The sequence below is a fragment of the Trachemys scripta genome, chromosome 12 (genome assembly GCF_013100865.1).
Source record: "Trachemys scripta elegans isolate TJP31775 chromosome 12, CAS_Tse_1.0, whole genome shotgun sequence".
Classification (NCBI taxonomy): domain Eukaryota; kingdom Metazoa; phylum Chordata; order Testudines; family Emydidae; genus Trachemys; species Trachemys scripta.
In genome coordinates this window covers 33,555,934-33,570,436 of record NC_048309.1, presented here as the reverse complement: position 1 = coordinate 33,570,436, position 14,503 = coordinate 33,555,934, and the positions used below count along the sequence as shown (strand labels likewise).

At 42.3% G+C, this 14,503-nt stretch overlaps 1 protein-coding gene across 1 annotated transcript; it reads left to right on the top strand.

The window, feature by feature from the left end:
• The first annotated feature begins 1,977 nt into the window (after nucleotides 1-1,977).
• LOC117886147 (olfactory receptor 1009-like) lies at nucleotides 1,978-2,910 on the top strand. The gene has a single exon (XM_034787787.1). The coding sequence runs from the start codon at nucleotides 1,978-1,980 to the stop codon at nucleotides 2,908-2,910; it is 933 nt and encodes a 310-aa protein (XP_034643678.1).
• The last annotated feature ends 11,593 nt before the right edge of the window (nucleotides 2,911-14,503 follow it).

Genomic DNA, 14,503 nt, shown 5'->3' with positions numbered 1-14,503 from the left:
AAACAGAACAGGAGTACTTGTGGCACCTTAGAGACTAACACATTTATTTCAGCATAAGTTTTCATGGGCTACAGCTCACTTCTTCAGATGCATAGAGTGAAACACACACACAGAAGATATTTATACATACAGAGAACATGAAAAGGTGGAAGGGTGAGGGTTAGGGTTAGGGTTAGGGTTAGATTGCCCAGGTCTAACAAATGGTTAACTGGTCGTTGCTCTTTGCTGATCACCACAATTTATCATATCTCAACAAGTATCCATGCCAGTGGCTACCACAAATAGCACTGGTGCTAAGGAATCCCTTTGAAAGATTTCTTTTAATTTGAACCTCATCAATGAATCCCTTACCTGTAGAGTCGAGTGCTCCAGTTCAACATAGATTGCTGCAGAAAGGAAATGATCTTTGGATGAGCCATGGGCATTTTCAGTGTCTCAGTGAGCCATGATTGTGCGACACTGTTGTATGCTTTAGAATAGTCTATCCACACAATCACTAACTTTTTCTTTCTTTGATTTTTCTGTTTATTCCTTTGTGGTGTAATTTGTAAATTTTTCCTCTTGTTTTTAATCTGGTTCACTGTCTGATTATGTTGCGCAGTCTCAGACCAGATTTCCTTCCAGTAGCACTGAAACTATTCCACATCATTTATTGGCTCCCTATTTTTGCCTATTCTGTTTTTAAAATCCATCAGATCAAAGAATCTCCTAGGGTGTCTGATGAAGTGCCTGATTTCTTGATACTAATAACTTTGTGCTGAATATCTTTCAAGCCTATAACTCTGATGGATAAGCTTTCATTTACATTGTTCCTTCACAACTCTCTCATCCAGCTGATATCTCCAAAGCCATTTGCTTCTCTTGTCTCTTCAGATGATTTTTCTGATTCATCCAGTAGGCTGGTATCTCAATGTAAAAGCTTATTCTTCTGCTTTAACCTTAATTGCCCTGGAGGTTATTGAGTAGATGGAGTTTTCCAATGATGCACGTCCTCAGATGGCTTGATGTTAAACCGATGAGATGCTACTATTACTGTAGCATAAATTATATAATTCTACTGGCTAAACCTTGTTGGTTTTACTCCACAGTTTTCTTGAACATTTCATTAAGTGCTTGCATTATATCATCCAGTCTTTGCTTGTCTACAAATTTCATACTTGATAGCACTGGTCAATCCTCAATGTCTTGCACTCTGCATGATCTCGATCAACAAATTATTCATATTTCCCATACTTTCATCAGGTGCTGTTTCACTCATATTTGTTCTCAATTTTTCTTCCATTCCTAGCTTCTGTTTATCCTGTGTCACTACTCCCACCAAAATGTTTTCATGCAGTTCCACATGACTAATCTCCCTTTTCAAGCTTTAAATCCCCATTTGCATAAATTCCCTTCTTTAGAATAAAGCTCTCAGTGGTGCAGTGAGTCTATACTCGGCCATTCTCTCCTTCCAGTGTTGGAGCATTTGTTTGCTCCAGCCTCTCTCTTCTGGTTTTGCCAAAAGATAACCTCAGATCACTTCTGGGTTTATAAGATGAGTCCTTTTTACTCTTTTGTGGCAAATGATCTCTGGTGTTTGTTTGGACAGTTGCATGATATATGAGGTTGCCCATCTCCACACAAACACACGCTGCTAGGGGAGAAGGCTGTCATCCAGATAAGATCTTCTGAGGCCCCCTTTATGGCATTCATAATATTTATAATTTACATGGTATTCTCCATATTGGTTTGGGTTGACGGGCTATACCCTGCTGGGTGGCACACCAGTACTTCTGGGCCACAGTGGTGGGTAGGTGCCAAAGTCCAACAAGCCAATTTTTTCTATTTACAACACACATTTCACAGGATGTAGTCAGCCTTTCTTTACATTCATCCTACTAATCAGATGATCTCCATAGGCTATTTCAATGTATTTATATTCGTTAATTTCATTATTTTTTTTCAGTCTGACATGTAGGATTTCCTGAGTCAGAATTAATGGAAAATCGAACCAATGTGACTGAGTTTATTCTCCTGGGACTTTCCAGTGACCCACAGATTCAGATTTTCTTCTTCCTGGTGTTTTTAGTTGTCTACCTAGCCACACTTTTGGCGAACATGGTGATCATGCTGGTGGTAAGGGCTGATTCTCACCTTCACACCCCCATGTATTTCTTCCTCTTCCATTTGTCCTTTGTCGATATCTGCTATTCCTCAGCCATTGTCCCTAAGATGTTGGTGAATTTCCTAGCAGAGCACAAAACCATTTCTGTCAATGGCTGCCTTGCCCAGATGTTCTTCATATTCCTGCCAGCTGGTGCTGAAATTTTTATTCTCTCAGCAATGGCGTATGACCGCTATGCTGCCATCTGTGACCCATTGCGTTACATGAACACCATGAGCAAAGGAATCTGTGTTCTGCTGGTGAGTGGTGCATGGGCAATAGGCTTCATAGATGCCCTACTTAACACAGTTTTAGCCCTCAGGTTGCATTTCTGTGGCTTCAATCAAATCCACCATTTCAGCTGTGAGCTCCCTCCTCTATTACAACTGTCCTGCACTGACACCTTCACCAATCAAGTGGTGCTGTTTACTTCTGTTGTCATACTTGGATCAAGCTCCTTCCTCTTCACCCTCATCTCCTACATTCACATCATCTGCACCATCCTGAGGTTACGCTCTGCGGAGGGCAAGCGTAAAGCCTTCTCCACCTGCAGCTCCCACCTCATGGTGGTTGGTTTGTTGTACCTGACAGCTTTTTTCCAGTACACAAAACCCAGCTCAGTCTCCTCTGTGGCTCTGGATGAAATGGTCTCCATCCAGTACAGCATCTTGACTCCCATGTTAAACCCCATCATCTACAGCCTAAAAAACAAGGAGGTGAAAACAGCTGTAGGGAAAATGTTGGGGAAATTCAAGTTTCTCAAGTAGTGTCAATCTCATTTTAAAAAAATCAAAGAGCATAGAACTGTGGGTAACTTGCGTTTTGGAGATTCTCAGCTCAGGTATCTCACTAACATTTTGGGCCAAAGCCTCAGCTGGTTTAAATCCATTGAACTCAACAGGTCAGATCTTCGTTGGGGAGAAACGACACTGGAGCAAATGGGACTGGATCCTGGGTCTCCATCTAGGGTAAGTGCTAGAAGCACCAGGATCTAGTGCCAGTTAAGAAAGACACCACCTTCTCCTCTCAGTTTCACAGGGAGAATTTCTTCTTTCACATTCTTCAAAAAAACTGAATAGAGCTGGTTGAAAGTGGGAATATTTTCAAGAAAAAATCATGTCCCTCTTCCTCATCAGAATTCAAAACATATGTAACCCACTCATTGAATAGAAAATAGCACAGTTTAGCTACTTCCACCTCCTGCTTTCACAGGGTGGTGGCCTGTCTACTAAGTATCATTCTGTCAGATTGTGATTTCTTTAGCATAGGAATGATGATTACTGCTATGTTAGTTCTGGTCAAAATTTTTCCATGATTGGAAAAAGAATCGGAAAGTGTTGTTACATCAAGATAGAAATTTTCTGTGGAAAAATCTGAATTTTGAAGAAAAAATATTTCATTTTATTTGGGGGGGGATTTCAATTCAATTTCACATCTCAAATACATAATAATAATAATAATGCAGAATTTGGTCCAGTATTTGGAAACTATGGTACATGGGCCTGATTCTCATCTACAGTAAGGCAACTTTGGACCCTCTTGGCAGTGTGAACAGGCCTGAAGGTGAAATTAACTTTAATTTACAAGGTCTTGAAGACCTATTTACAGATAGTTAAGGGTTAATGCCTCTTTTACCTGTAAAGGGTTAAGAAGTTCACCTAGCCTAGCTAACACCTGACCAGAGGAACCAATGGGAGGACAAGATGGTTCAAAGGGAAGGAGGAAAGTCCCCTTTGTCTGTTAAGTTTCACTTTGGACCGGAGTGGGAAAGCTCCAGAATTCAGCCTCTTATTAAGTAGTGAGTATTAGTGAAGGAAATAAATAGGTTTATGTTTATTTCTTTGTAACCTGTCTTGTGCAATTAGAGGAATAGTCAAATTGGGTATTTGAGTATCTTTTTTTGTGTAACTAAGGTTTTGCCCAGGGGAACATCCTCTGTGTTTGGAATCTGTTGTCTGTGAGAGTAGCTGGTATGCTAATCTCTCCCAGAGGGTTTTCTTTTACCTTTCTTTTTCGTAATACCTGATTGATTTTTCCTTGTTTTTAGATCCAAGGGGGTTGGATCTTGATCCACCAGGAGTTGGTGGGAGAAAGGAGGGGGAATGGTTAATTTCTCCTTGTTTTAAGATCCAAGGGGTTTGGATCTGTATTCACCAGGGAATTGGTGAAGAGTCTCTCAAGGCTACCCAGGGAAGGGAATTAGCACTTTGGGAGTGGTGGCAGCAGACCAGAGAAGCTGGTAGTTAAGCTTAGAAGTTTCATGCAGGCCCCCACATTTGTACCCTAAAGTTCAGAGTGGGGAAGCAGCCTTGACAGATGCAAAGGAACTTTATTTTAAATGAGGATCAGGGTCTCATTGTTCATGTGTCTACACTAGTCTGATATGAGATATTTCTCCATTTTGCCCAGATACTTGCTTGTGATCATTAGTACTCAAAACTTTTTGATGTATCTCCACATGCATTGTCATGATTTTGCTTACGTTCCAGAAACTGTTGATTAGACTCTGAAAACTTGGAGAAGACTTGGATGTGACTGGGAATCTGTAACAATACTTTGTCACACCTGTCAACACCTTGATGTAAATCTGATATGTTTTCATAAACTTTTACATTTGATATCTCTCTAACTCCATTGCAATAATTGTTATAAGGCTCTATGGGCCAGATCCTCAAAGGTATTTAGGTGCTAAAATGAGGCTGAGACTTTTAAAGAAGTTTAAGGGAATTAGGCACAAAACTCCCATTCAATTTTGATAGGATTTGTGGGCCTAACTTTCTTAGGCTCCTTTAAAAATCACAACCTAAACAACAGTAAAATATAAATATGTGGCCAGTGTTGGTAAAACTCACATTTTCAATTCTGTGTACATAGGCTTGGAAGCATTAGATATTTGTCAGTAAATGCTGGCAAAATGTCAATCTCACCGTACACACACAAACTGATAAACAAATAGTCTCACTGAGAATCACATAAATTTACTGATAGGCAAAGTAAGACAAATGCCGCTTGACAACTTATTAGAGTCCAAATCCAGTGATCTACACTTTTATATTAGGATTGTTACAAATGGACTTGTGAATGATCAGTAAAGACAGTAGGATTTGTTGATTAAAGGATCTTTAATTTGCACATTTTGACATGTGATGTTGACAATGTGTGTTTTAATGGTTTATATAAAGCTTATTGAATCTCAGTGTCTCCTGCCACTAAGTAATTGTCGGACCCTCCACATCCATAATTTTCTGCAACTGTATCAATCTGAAGTAACTCCCCTGAAGTCAGTGGCATTATAGCTGTGTAAAGCCAGCATAAGAGTCTGGATGATCAGTCTCTCAGATTCTGGGTTTTTTGTTTGCTTGTTTTTTTTTTTTTTTTGGTCAGTTCCATTGATATTTAGGGAGATTTTCCCTCTGAAATAACAGCAGGGAAAGGAGAAAAGAAAATAGTTTCCATGATGCCAGCATGAGTCTGGTGGTGGGGAGGTGGTAGGTCTGTATCTGTAGTCACACAAGCCGAAAACTGGAGTAACACAGAGGTGAATCAGAGATGCAGAGCCATTGATTTCAATGGGAGTTAGGAACCTAGGTGCCGCTGAGTGTCTGGACCATTGTTCTTAAACAGTTTTTCGTGTAAGTTACGGCAAGTTAAAAACAATGGAGCTGCACCTATTTACTCAAGCAGAACAAGTGAAATCTCTTAGCAGAGTTCAGAATTTGTGTCTAAATCCATTGATTAAGAGGGCTAACTCTGAATTTATAATAGGATAATTGAGATCAGATTCCATCTTGATTCTTTTGACTTCAGAGGGGAGGCTGTGGATTTGCATTGAGGTAACTAAGATCAGAATCCATACCTAATCCCATTGGCTTCATTAGGATAACTGAGTTCAGAAACTGGCCAGAAACCCTGATTAGAATGAGTTATACTGGATCCCCATGAAAACATGGTAGCTTTGACTTACATGAATAGATAAGGTTACCTATGTATTTTTAATATCCCCTCAATAGCCCTATATTTTGGGCTTTTCTACTTAGTATACTTTTAAGTTAAACAGGTACCATTCACGCAAATGGCAGCCATTTAGAGCAAATGGTCATTTGCTCTAAATGCCTCCCAATTTCCCCATGAGAAATCATCTTTGACTTTGATCCAATGAAAGCAGGATCAAAAAGGCCCTCTTGATGCCATCAACCATTATGTTTTAGATGTTCAATAGACACCTGCCCCATACAGGCATTATACCCTGTAACGCGCCAGATTTGTTTCAGGACAGAACCTCATGGAGGCACAAAATGTATTCAATGGCCTCTGTGCTGTCCACACGATATGAGAACTCACCAAGTATTTGAAAGTACATTAAGATAAGGAAGACAAGGACACTTTAGTACATGGAAAGAGAGTTCACATGGGAGTTAGTGCAGAGACACTAATGTACTGTAAACTTACCCCTAGCTTGCTGCCCACTAACTTCTTCTGTACACAAGTTCTTATTATAGGTAGGGCATTCCACAAATAACAGCATAACCCTACTTATCTTTCTAAAGCAATTGGCAAGACTTCTGGGAGGCAATAGAGCTGGTCAAAACTCTGAATTTCCATTTTGTGGGATATGTTGATGTTTTAAAATTTGTTTTCATTCCTAACCAGAACAGAAACAAGTATTTTCTATATGTCATTTGAAGTGGAAATTGATAAACAAAGTTATTTCAAACTGTTTGTTTTGGGGAAAAAAATAAAAACTCCACTTCAAAATGAATTTTTGTTTTGCAATTTACTTTATTATTCCTTATATTAGTTTAACATTATGTCATGACAAGTCAGTAGTATACACAATATGGCATGCCTTATTATGTTGTCTTCATACTATGACAATAAAAAAGTCAAAATATTATTTTCTTTTCTCGTTTCTTTTTTCTCTTCCCTTTTTCCTTTTCACAAACAAACAAATTTTGGAGGGCAGCTGCTACTTAGGACAGATTTGAACAGAAAATATGATAATGTATGAAAATGGCAAACTGCCTCATGAAAACAGAAATAATATCCCTTTTGATCTAGAAAGAAGATATTTCAATCTGCACTGAGCAGTAGCTGTCATTAGTTTTTTTAAGTAAAATAATAGAAAAACACAATACAATAATAGATTATTTCAATTTATGTTGTGAAATATTGTGAAAAATAACAGAAATAATACAAACACGAAAAAGAAAATGAAAGAAAGCTATCTACTCTGAAGCTTGGATTTCCAAAGGAGCGTAAGAGATCAGGTACGCAAATCCCATCAGAGGTGCTGACTAACTACCTTGGCATCCTTTGAAAGCTGCAGACTAAATTCTTCCCTCTGACCTATTCCCCAGTACACTGATCATGAGCAGCTATGGTTCGGTATCTAGGGCACTGAACCATGAGCCAGGAGAGTTTGGGTCACTCCATGACCTCACACAATAGCAGATGTAAAGGTAGCCATCTTACAGCAAAAAAACTTCAGGACCAGACTCCAAAGAGAAACTGCTGAGCTCCAGTTCATTTGCAAATTTGACACCATCAGATCAGGATTAAACAAAGACTGTGAATGGCTATCCAACTACAGAAACAGTTTCTCCTCCCTTGGTGTTCACACCTCAACTGCTAGCAGAGCACCTCACCCTCCCTGATTGAACTAACCTCGTTATCTCCACACTGATATATACCTGCCTCTAGAGATTTCCATTACTTGCATCTGAAGAAGTGAGGTTCTTACCCACGAAAGCTTATGCTCCCAATACTTCTGTTAGTCTCAAAGGTGCCACAGGACTCTCTGTTGCTTTTTACAGATTCAGACTAACACGGCTACCCCTCTGATACTTGACTCCATGACCTCAGTTACACGGACGTAATTTCAGAGAAACTCCACTGCATTTAACAGCTGGCCACTACAGTGAACGAGATCTGAAGATTTTTAGTCTTTTTGTTCCTGTCACAGCACTGCCAGGTATTTCCTGTGGGTTAGGATTCTGTGCCTCACCTTCCCCATCTGGTGATATTGACACTTAATCTATTTGAGAATCCCAATTGAGCAGTGCTAGGCATTCTTATTTCAAAAAACTAGAGCTGTCTGTGCCTATGGGCTTGATCCCCCTCCTTCTTGCTTTCTCTGGTCTAAATCAGGAATAGCTCCCCTTACCTCAATGGGCCAGATCCCCAGCCAGATGCAAATAGGCCATACCTCCCAATGGGGCCAGATCCCCAGCTGGTGTGAATCTGCATAGTTCCAGTGCAGACAGTGGGGCCACCTCCACTAAGGTCAAGGGGATCAAATGCCCAACTGGTGTAAACCAATAGAGCTATGTCAGTCTATAGCAGCTGAATACCTGGCACAATCAGCAGTTCCTGACTAAGAACTATTCAGTAGGCTGACCCTGCCAGCTTTTACTGAGGAAAGTACTTCTTACCCCAGTGATCTCATTGTTACCAATGAAACCACTAATGTCAACAGACCTATTCACACGAGTAAGGATTTTCAGGTTAGGCCCATATGAGGGTGTGCATGACTCAGCCCCTAACTAGTGTGGTTAACAGAAGGACAAACGCCTGACCTGATGATTCATTCACGCCAGTTTTTTGCACTGATCTCTCCCAAATGACTTCAATGCAGCCACCTGTGATTTGCCTGAGTGAAAGTGGTGGGAGAACTTGGCCTGATGAATCTAAGCTGGGGGGAGAAGTAGATATGCTGGAGGGTAGGGATAGGGTCCAGAGTGACCTAGACAAACTGGAGGATTGGGCCAAAAGAAATCTGATGAGGTTCAAGAAGGACAAGTGTAGAGTCCTGCACTTAGGATGCAAGAATCCCATGCACTGCTACAGGCTGGGGACCGACTGGCTAAGCAGCAGTTCTGCAGAAAGGACCTGGGGATTACAGTGGATGAGAAGCTGGATATGTGCCCTCGTTGCCAAGAAGGCCAATGGTATATTGGGCTGTATTAGTAGGAACACTGCCAGCAGATCGAGGGAAGTGATTATTCCCCTATGTTCTGCACTGGTGAGGCCACACCTGGAGTATTGCATCCAGTCCTCCAGAGAAGGGATGTGGACAAATTGGAGAGAGTCCAGCAGAGGGCAACGAAAATGATCAGGGGGTTGGGGTACATGACTTACGAGGAGAGGCTGAGAGAACTGGGGTTGTTTAGTCTGCAGAAGAGAAGAGTGAGGTGGGATTTGATAGCAGCCTTCAACTACCTCAAGAGGGGGGTTCCAAAGAATCATAGATATCATATGTAACCCCCAAGGAGATTATCTAGATTCCTGGGGCCCTGTCTGCTGGCAGCTCAGGGAGAGGCACTCTGTCCCTGGTAGGGAGTGGGAGATAAGGCAAACTCAGAGTCTGCCTGGCAACCAATAGGGAGTGAGATGCCCCTCCCAGGGAGTTCAGGAAATGGGAGAAGCCATTTTTGAGTCGGTCTGGAGCCAGCCAGGGCAAGGGCAGGACTGGCTGTGTGGGGAGCGGTGAGTCCCAGGCCTGCATGCAGGGTTCCCCCTGAAAACTGGCCTCTAGGGACGTGAAAGCTAGATCCCTCAGCTGGGCTTTTCCCTCTCCACTGATGATTCCCAGTTTGTAGAGATTTGCTGGGAAACTCCCCCAGCCAGGCTGAGTTAGCCCTCCAGCTCCCTACGGAGACCAGTCACCACATGGTCAGCTCTGCTCTGGCTGCTAGTCCAGGGCTGCTGCCTGCTCTGTGTATGTCTGGATGCTAGGCTAGGAGACTACAGTTTGGATTTTAGTACAGTTGTGTAACCTGCACCTTGAGCCCTGCAGCCCTTTGTGATGAGGGGAAATCCTGGGACTGAAGCAGCCTGATTCCTGCCTGAAGAGGATCCCTGCCAGTAGAGATCAGCCCCTCTGCAATGACTGAGGAGTCCAGAGTCATCTCTGAACCTGAGGATCATTCAAGGAGTTTGTGAGTGCACCATCTTTTAGTTAGTCAGTCAGGGAATTTGTTTTGGAGACCCCCTACTCCCTGAACTGTGTCCTCAAGCCAGGGAGTGAGGGTTTGGGGATTTTATAACCTGCTGCATATTAAACCTGTGGAGGGATTTACCATCTTCTCCCACTTGTGAGTCCTTTGGGCTGTATTGAACCCAGTCAGCCACACTGCTAAACCACTGCAGAGAAGAATTTTATGGTCATTGGTCATCAAGGGCCCCAACAAAGTATGCGTACCAATGAGACACTAATCTTACATTTGCTACCTCAAGTCACATGACTGGGGAAAGTCACAGGTATTAGCAGCTTGGGCACTGGTGACCGTAAACATAGTGTTTTACCCTGTTATGCATATTCATCTAGTGTTTAATACAATTATTGTGTTGAATATATTGTGTGTTTGTGTTATTTCTTGGAAGTCTCCAACTATCAGGCAAGTAAGTGGGTATTACCCTGTGGTTAGAGTTTTCCTCCCAAGCTGCCCTGGTGACCCCGCCAGGAAGGAGCGAGGGAGGGTGGAGGCACCGCGAAATAAATTCATAGGAAAAAATAAAGAAGATACACCCTGCTGAATGGGTGGTGGGATCCAGAAGAACCCAGACCTGTCCATGAAAACCTGTAAGCAGATTGGCATTAAAGAAGGTAACCGGGTGGAGAGGGGGTGCTACACATAGAATATCAGGGTTGGAAGGGACCTCAGGAGGTTATCTAGTCAAACCCCCTGCTCAAAGCAGGACCAGAGGATGGGAGCTAGGCTATTCTCAGTGGTGGCAGATGACAGAACAAGAAGCAATGGTCTTAAGTTTCAGTGGGGGAGGTCTAGGTTAGATATCAGGAAACACTATTTCACTAGGCATGTGGTGAAGCACTGGAATAGGTTACCTAGGGAAGTGGTGGAATTTCCATCCTAAGAGGTTTATAAGGCCCAGCTTGACAAAGCCCTGGTTGGGATGATTTAGTTGGTGTTGGTCCTGCTTTGAGCAGGGATTGGACTAATGACCTCCTGAGGTCTCTTCCAACCCTAATATTCTATGATCTAGTGATGCCTACAATTCCAGTTCTGATCCTTTCTTACAGCCAGACAGAGCCTAAGGGAGTTAGACATCCACCTGGGATTCACAAAGGAGCTTAAGCAAATTTGGTGCCCAACTCCCACTGAAATTCAATGGGAGTTGGGCACCTCACTCCCGTAGACGCTGCTGGAAATCATACCCGCTGGTAGCCTGGAAAATTACAACTTGTGTGTTTTGGCTGTGCTGGATCAGGCTGGCCAGATAAAACACACATGCTTTGCTTGACCCTTATATTCATCCACAGGACATATATATAGTGCGGACACCATCCTAGCTATATTCTAGGAATTATTTTGGGGAATTTCTCTGGTCTTTGTTATACGGGGGGCAGACTAGATTAGCACAATGGTCCTTCCTGTCATCAGAATCTATGAATCTAAGCATTGCATTCTTCCCCATCTCTTTATCTTAGTCAGTGTCCCCCAGCCCTAACGTAGAGGGACGATCTGCCTTTCTTTAAAGCCCCACAAATCACCATGATATAAAGGAACCTCCGTGGTAAATTGTAACATCTAACAGTTCAGGAAAGTGACATTCACCGGTGTGCAGAGTCAACGCATGGCCAATTAAGCCCTTGAAATAGGATTGTGATGACCCCCTGGGGTACATCTGCGGAGACAATACACAGATACAGCCTATGAAACAGTTGCCCCAAGGCAATAGGTATAGCTCTAGAAACACAGTGGGTACAAGAGTCCCACAACTTTGGGATGACGTGGTAAGAGGAAGCAGGGTTTACAGGACTTTAGCGGCATGTGGACCTTGTGTTTTACAGACATTGGTTTTCTGTTTTCAGAAATAAACTTACTTACAATTTAGCTCCTCCTTTGTCTCAATGCTTATTATTTACCACCATCATATACAGTGTATTTATTCCTTTTCCCCATTCCCTTACCTGTGTCCCCTAACTAAGGATGGCTGGCCATGTTGCCTTCTTGTGGTAATTATATATATTTGGCTAAGAGTTTAAAAACATTGTAGGGAAGATGAAGTTTGCAGATGATATTAAACTGTTCAAGATAGTTAAGACCAAAGCAGACTGTGAAGAACTACAAAAAGATCTCACAAAACTAAGTGATTGGGCAACAAAATGGCAAATGAAATTTAATGTGGATAAATGTAAAGTAATGCACATTGGAAAAAATAACCCCAACTCTACATACAATATGATGAGGGCTAATTTAGCTACAATGAGTCAGGAAATAGATCTTGGAGTCATCATGGATAGTTCTCTAAATATGTCTACTCAGTGTGCAGAGGCGGTCAAAAAAGCAAACAGGATGTTAGGAATCATTAAAAAGGGGATAGAGAATAAGACTGAGAATATATTATTGCCCTTATATAAATCGATGGTACGCCCTCATCTCGAATACTGCGTACAGATGTGGTCTCCTCATCTCAAAAAAGATATACTGGCACTAGAAAAGGTTCAGAAAAGGGCAACTAAAATGATTAAGGGTTTGGAACGGGTCCCATATGAGGAGAGATTAAAGAGGCTAGGACTCTTCAGCTTGGAAAAGAGGAGACTAAGGGGGGATATGATAGAGGTATATAAAATCATGAGTGAGGTAGAGAAAGTGGATAAGGAAAAGTTATTTACTTATTCCCATAATACAAGAACTAGGGGTCATCAAATGAAATTAATAGGCAGCAGGTTTAAAACAAATAAAAGGAAGTTCTTCTTCACGCAGCGCACAGTCAGCTTGTGGAACTCCTTACCTGAGGAGGTTGTGAAGGCTAGGACTATAACAGAGTTTAAAAGAGAACTGGATAAATTCATGGTGGTTAAGTCCATTAATGGCTATTAGCCAGGACAGGTAAGGAATGGTGTCCCTAGCCTCTGTCTGTCAGAGACTGGAGATGGATGGCAGGAGAGAGATCACTTGATCATTGCCTGTTAGNGAGCATAAACTTTCGTGGGTAAGAACCTCACTTCTTCAGATGCAAGACTTGCAAGATGCAAGTCTTGCATCTGAAGAAGTGAGGTTCTTACCCACGAAAGCTTATGCTCCCAATACTTCTGTTAGTCTCAGAGGTGCCACAGGACCCTCTGTTGCTTTAAATAAAAGGAAGTTCTTCTTCACGCAGCGCACAGTCAACTTGTGGAACTCCTTACCCGAGGAGGTTGTGAAGGCTAGGACTATAACAGCGTTTAAAAGAGAACTGGATAAATTCATGGTGGTTAAGTCCATTTATCGCTATTAGCCAGGATAGGTAAGGAATGGTGTCCCTAGCCTCTGTTTGTCAGAGGGTGGAGATGGATGGCAGGAGAGAGATCACTTGATCATTGCCTGTTAGGTTCACTCCCTCTGGGGCACCTGGCATTGGCCACTGTCGATAGACAGGATACTGGGCTAGATGGACCTTTGGTCTGACCCGGTACGGCTGTTCTTATGTAAGTGATTTGCTATTTGGGTGTCTAGATCCTTAGGCTGTTCCTGGAGCCTAAATTCACACCTTTTGTATTGACAGTTGCTGAGATTGGATACCTAAACCCTATGATAATCCAAGCCCCATTGCTGTCATTCTTATGCACTACAGAGCATTGCTTAAGGACTGACCCAGCCCAGTGTTAGTGGGAACATGTTACAGAGAGTGAACTTCAGGGATCTTGTCCCAGGGGGAACGAAACAGCATTTAAACAGTTCTCAAGAAATCAGCTTTTAGTCCATGGAGTCAGATGAGGAAAGGCTCTTTGCTCCACTTCCACAGATAACCCTACACAGCTTGAGGGGTTTCACTGCTCCAGGGAAAGTGTGCAAAAGTCACATCCATAGACACATTGGATGTCCTGAGATGCTGCATTACAGACGTAGATAGACAAACTAGATAGCCAAATCCATACAAATCCATACGTAGGTAATCTAAGAAAACAGAAAGAGAAAATCATAGGTCAGAATGTTCTCACCACATGTATGATCCATGTTTAAAAGGCAGGTGAGTTGATTCATATTTTTATTCCTTTCTAATCTTTTTATTCTTTCAATTTCAAAGGAACAGAATCTGCCCCACTTATATAGCGGTTAGTCTCTCTGCAGGGTCCCATTGACTTCTGCCTGGATGCAGCAGTCTGCTCTTGCAGAGTCAGTTACAGCACAAGGGCCATGGCTGGCAACCCAGGTACTCTCCCTCTCGCCTAGGACAGCACTGAGACAAATTAGATCAGTTGGTGCGTGTTAGCAGTAATTTCTATTTGTGGGGTGTATGTGTTAGAGGGTTGCAAGAGTAGGGGCAGGGCATTCTCTGCAGAAAGCACTTAGCTTTGGAATTCACTTTGCACAGAATCTGCCTGCGTTGACATTCACGTTCTAGTGCAAGATCTCG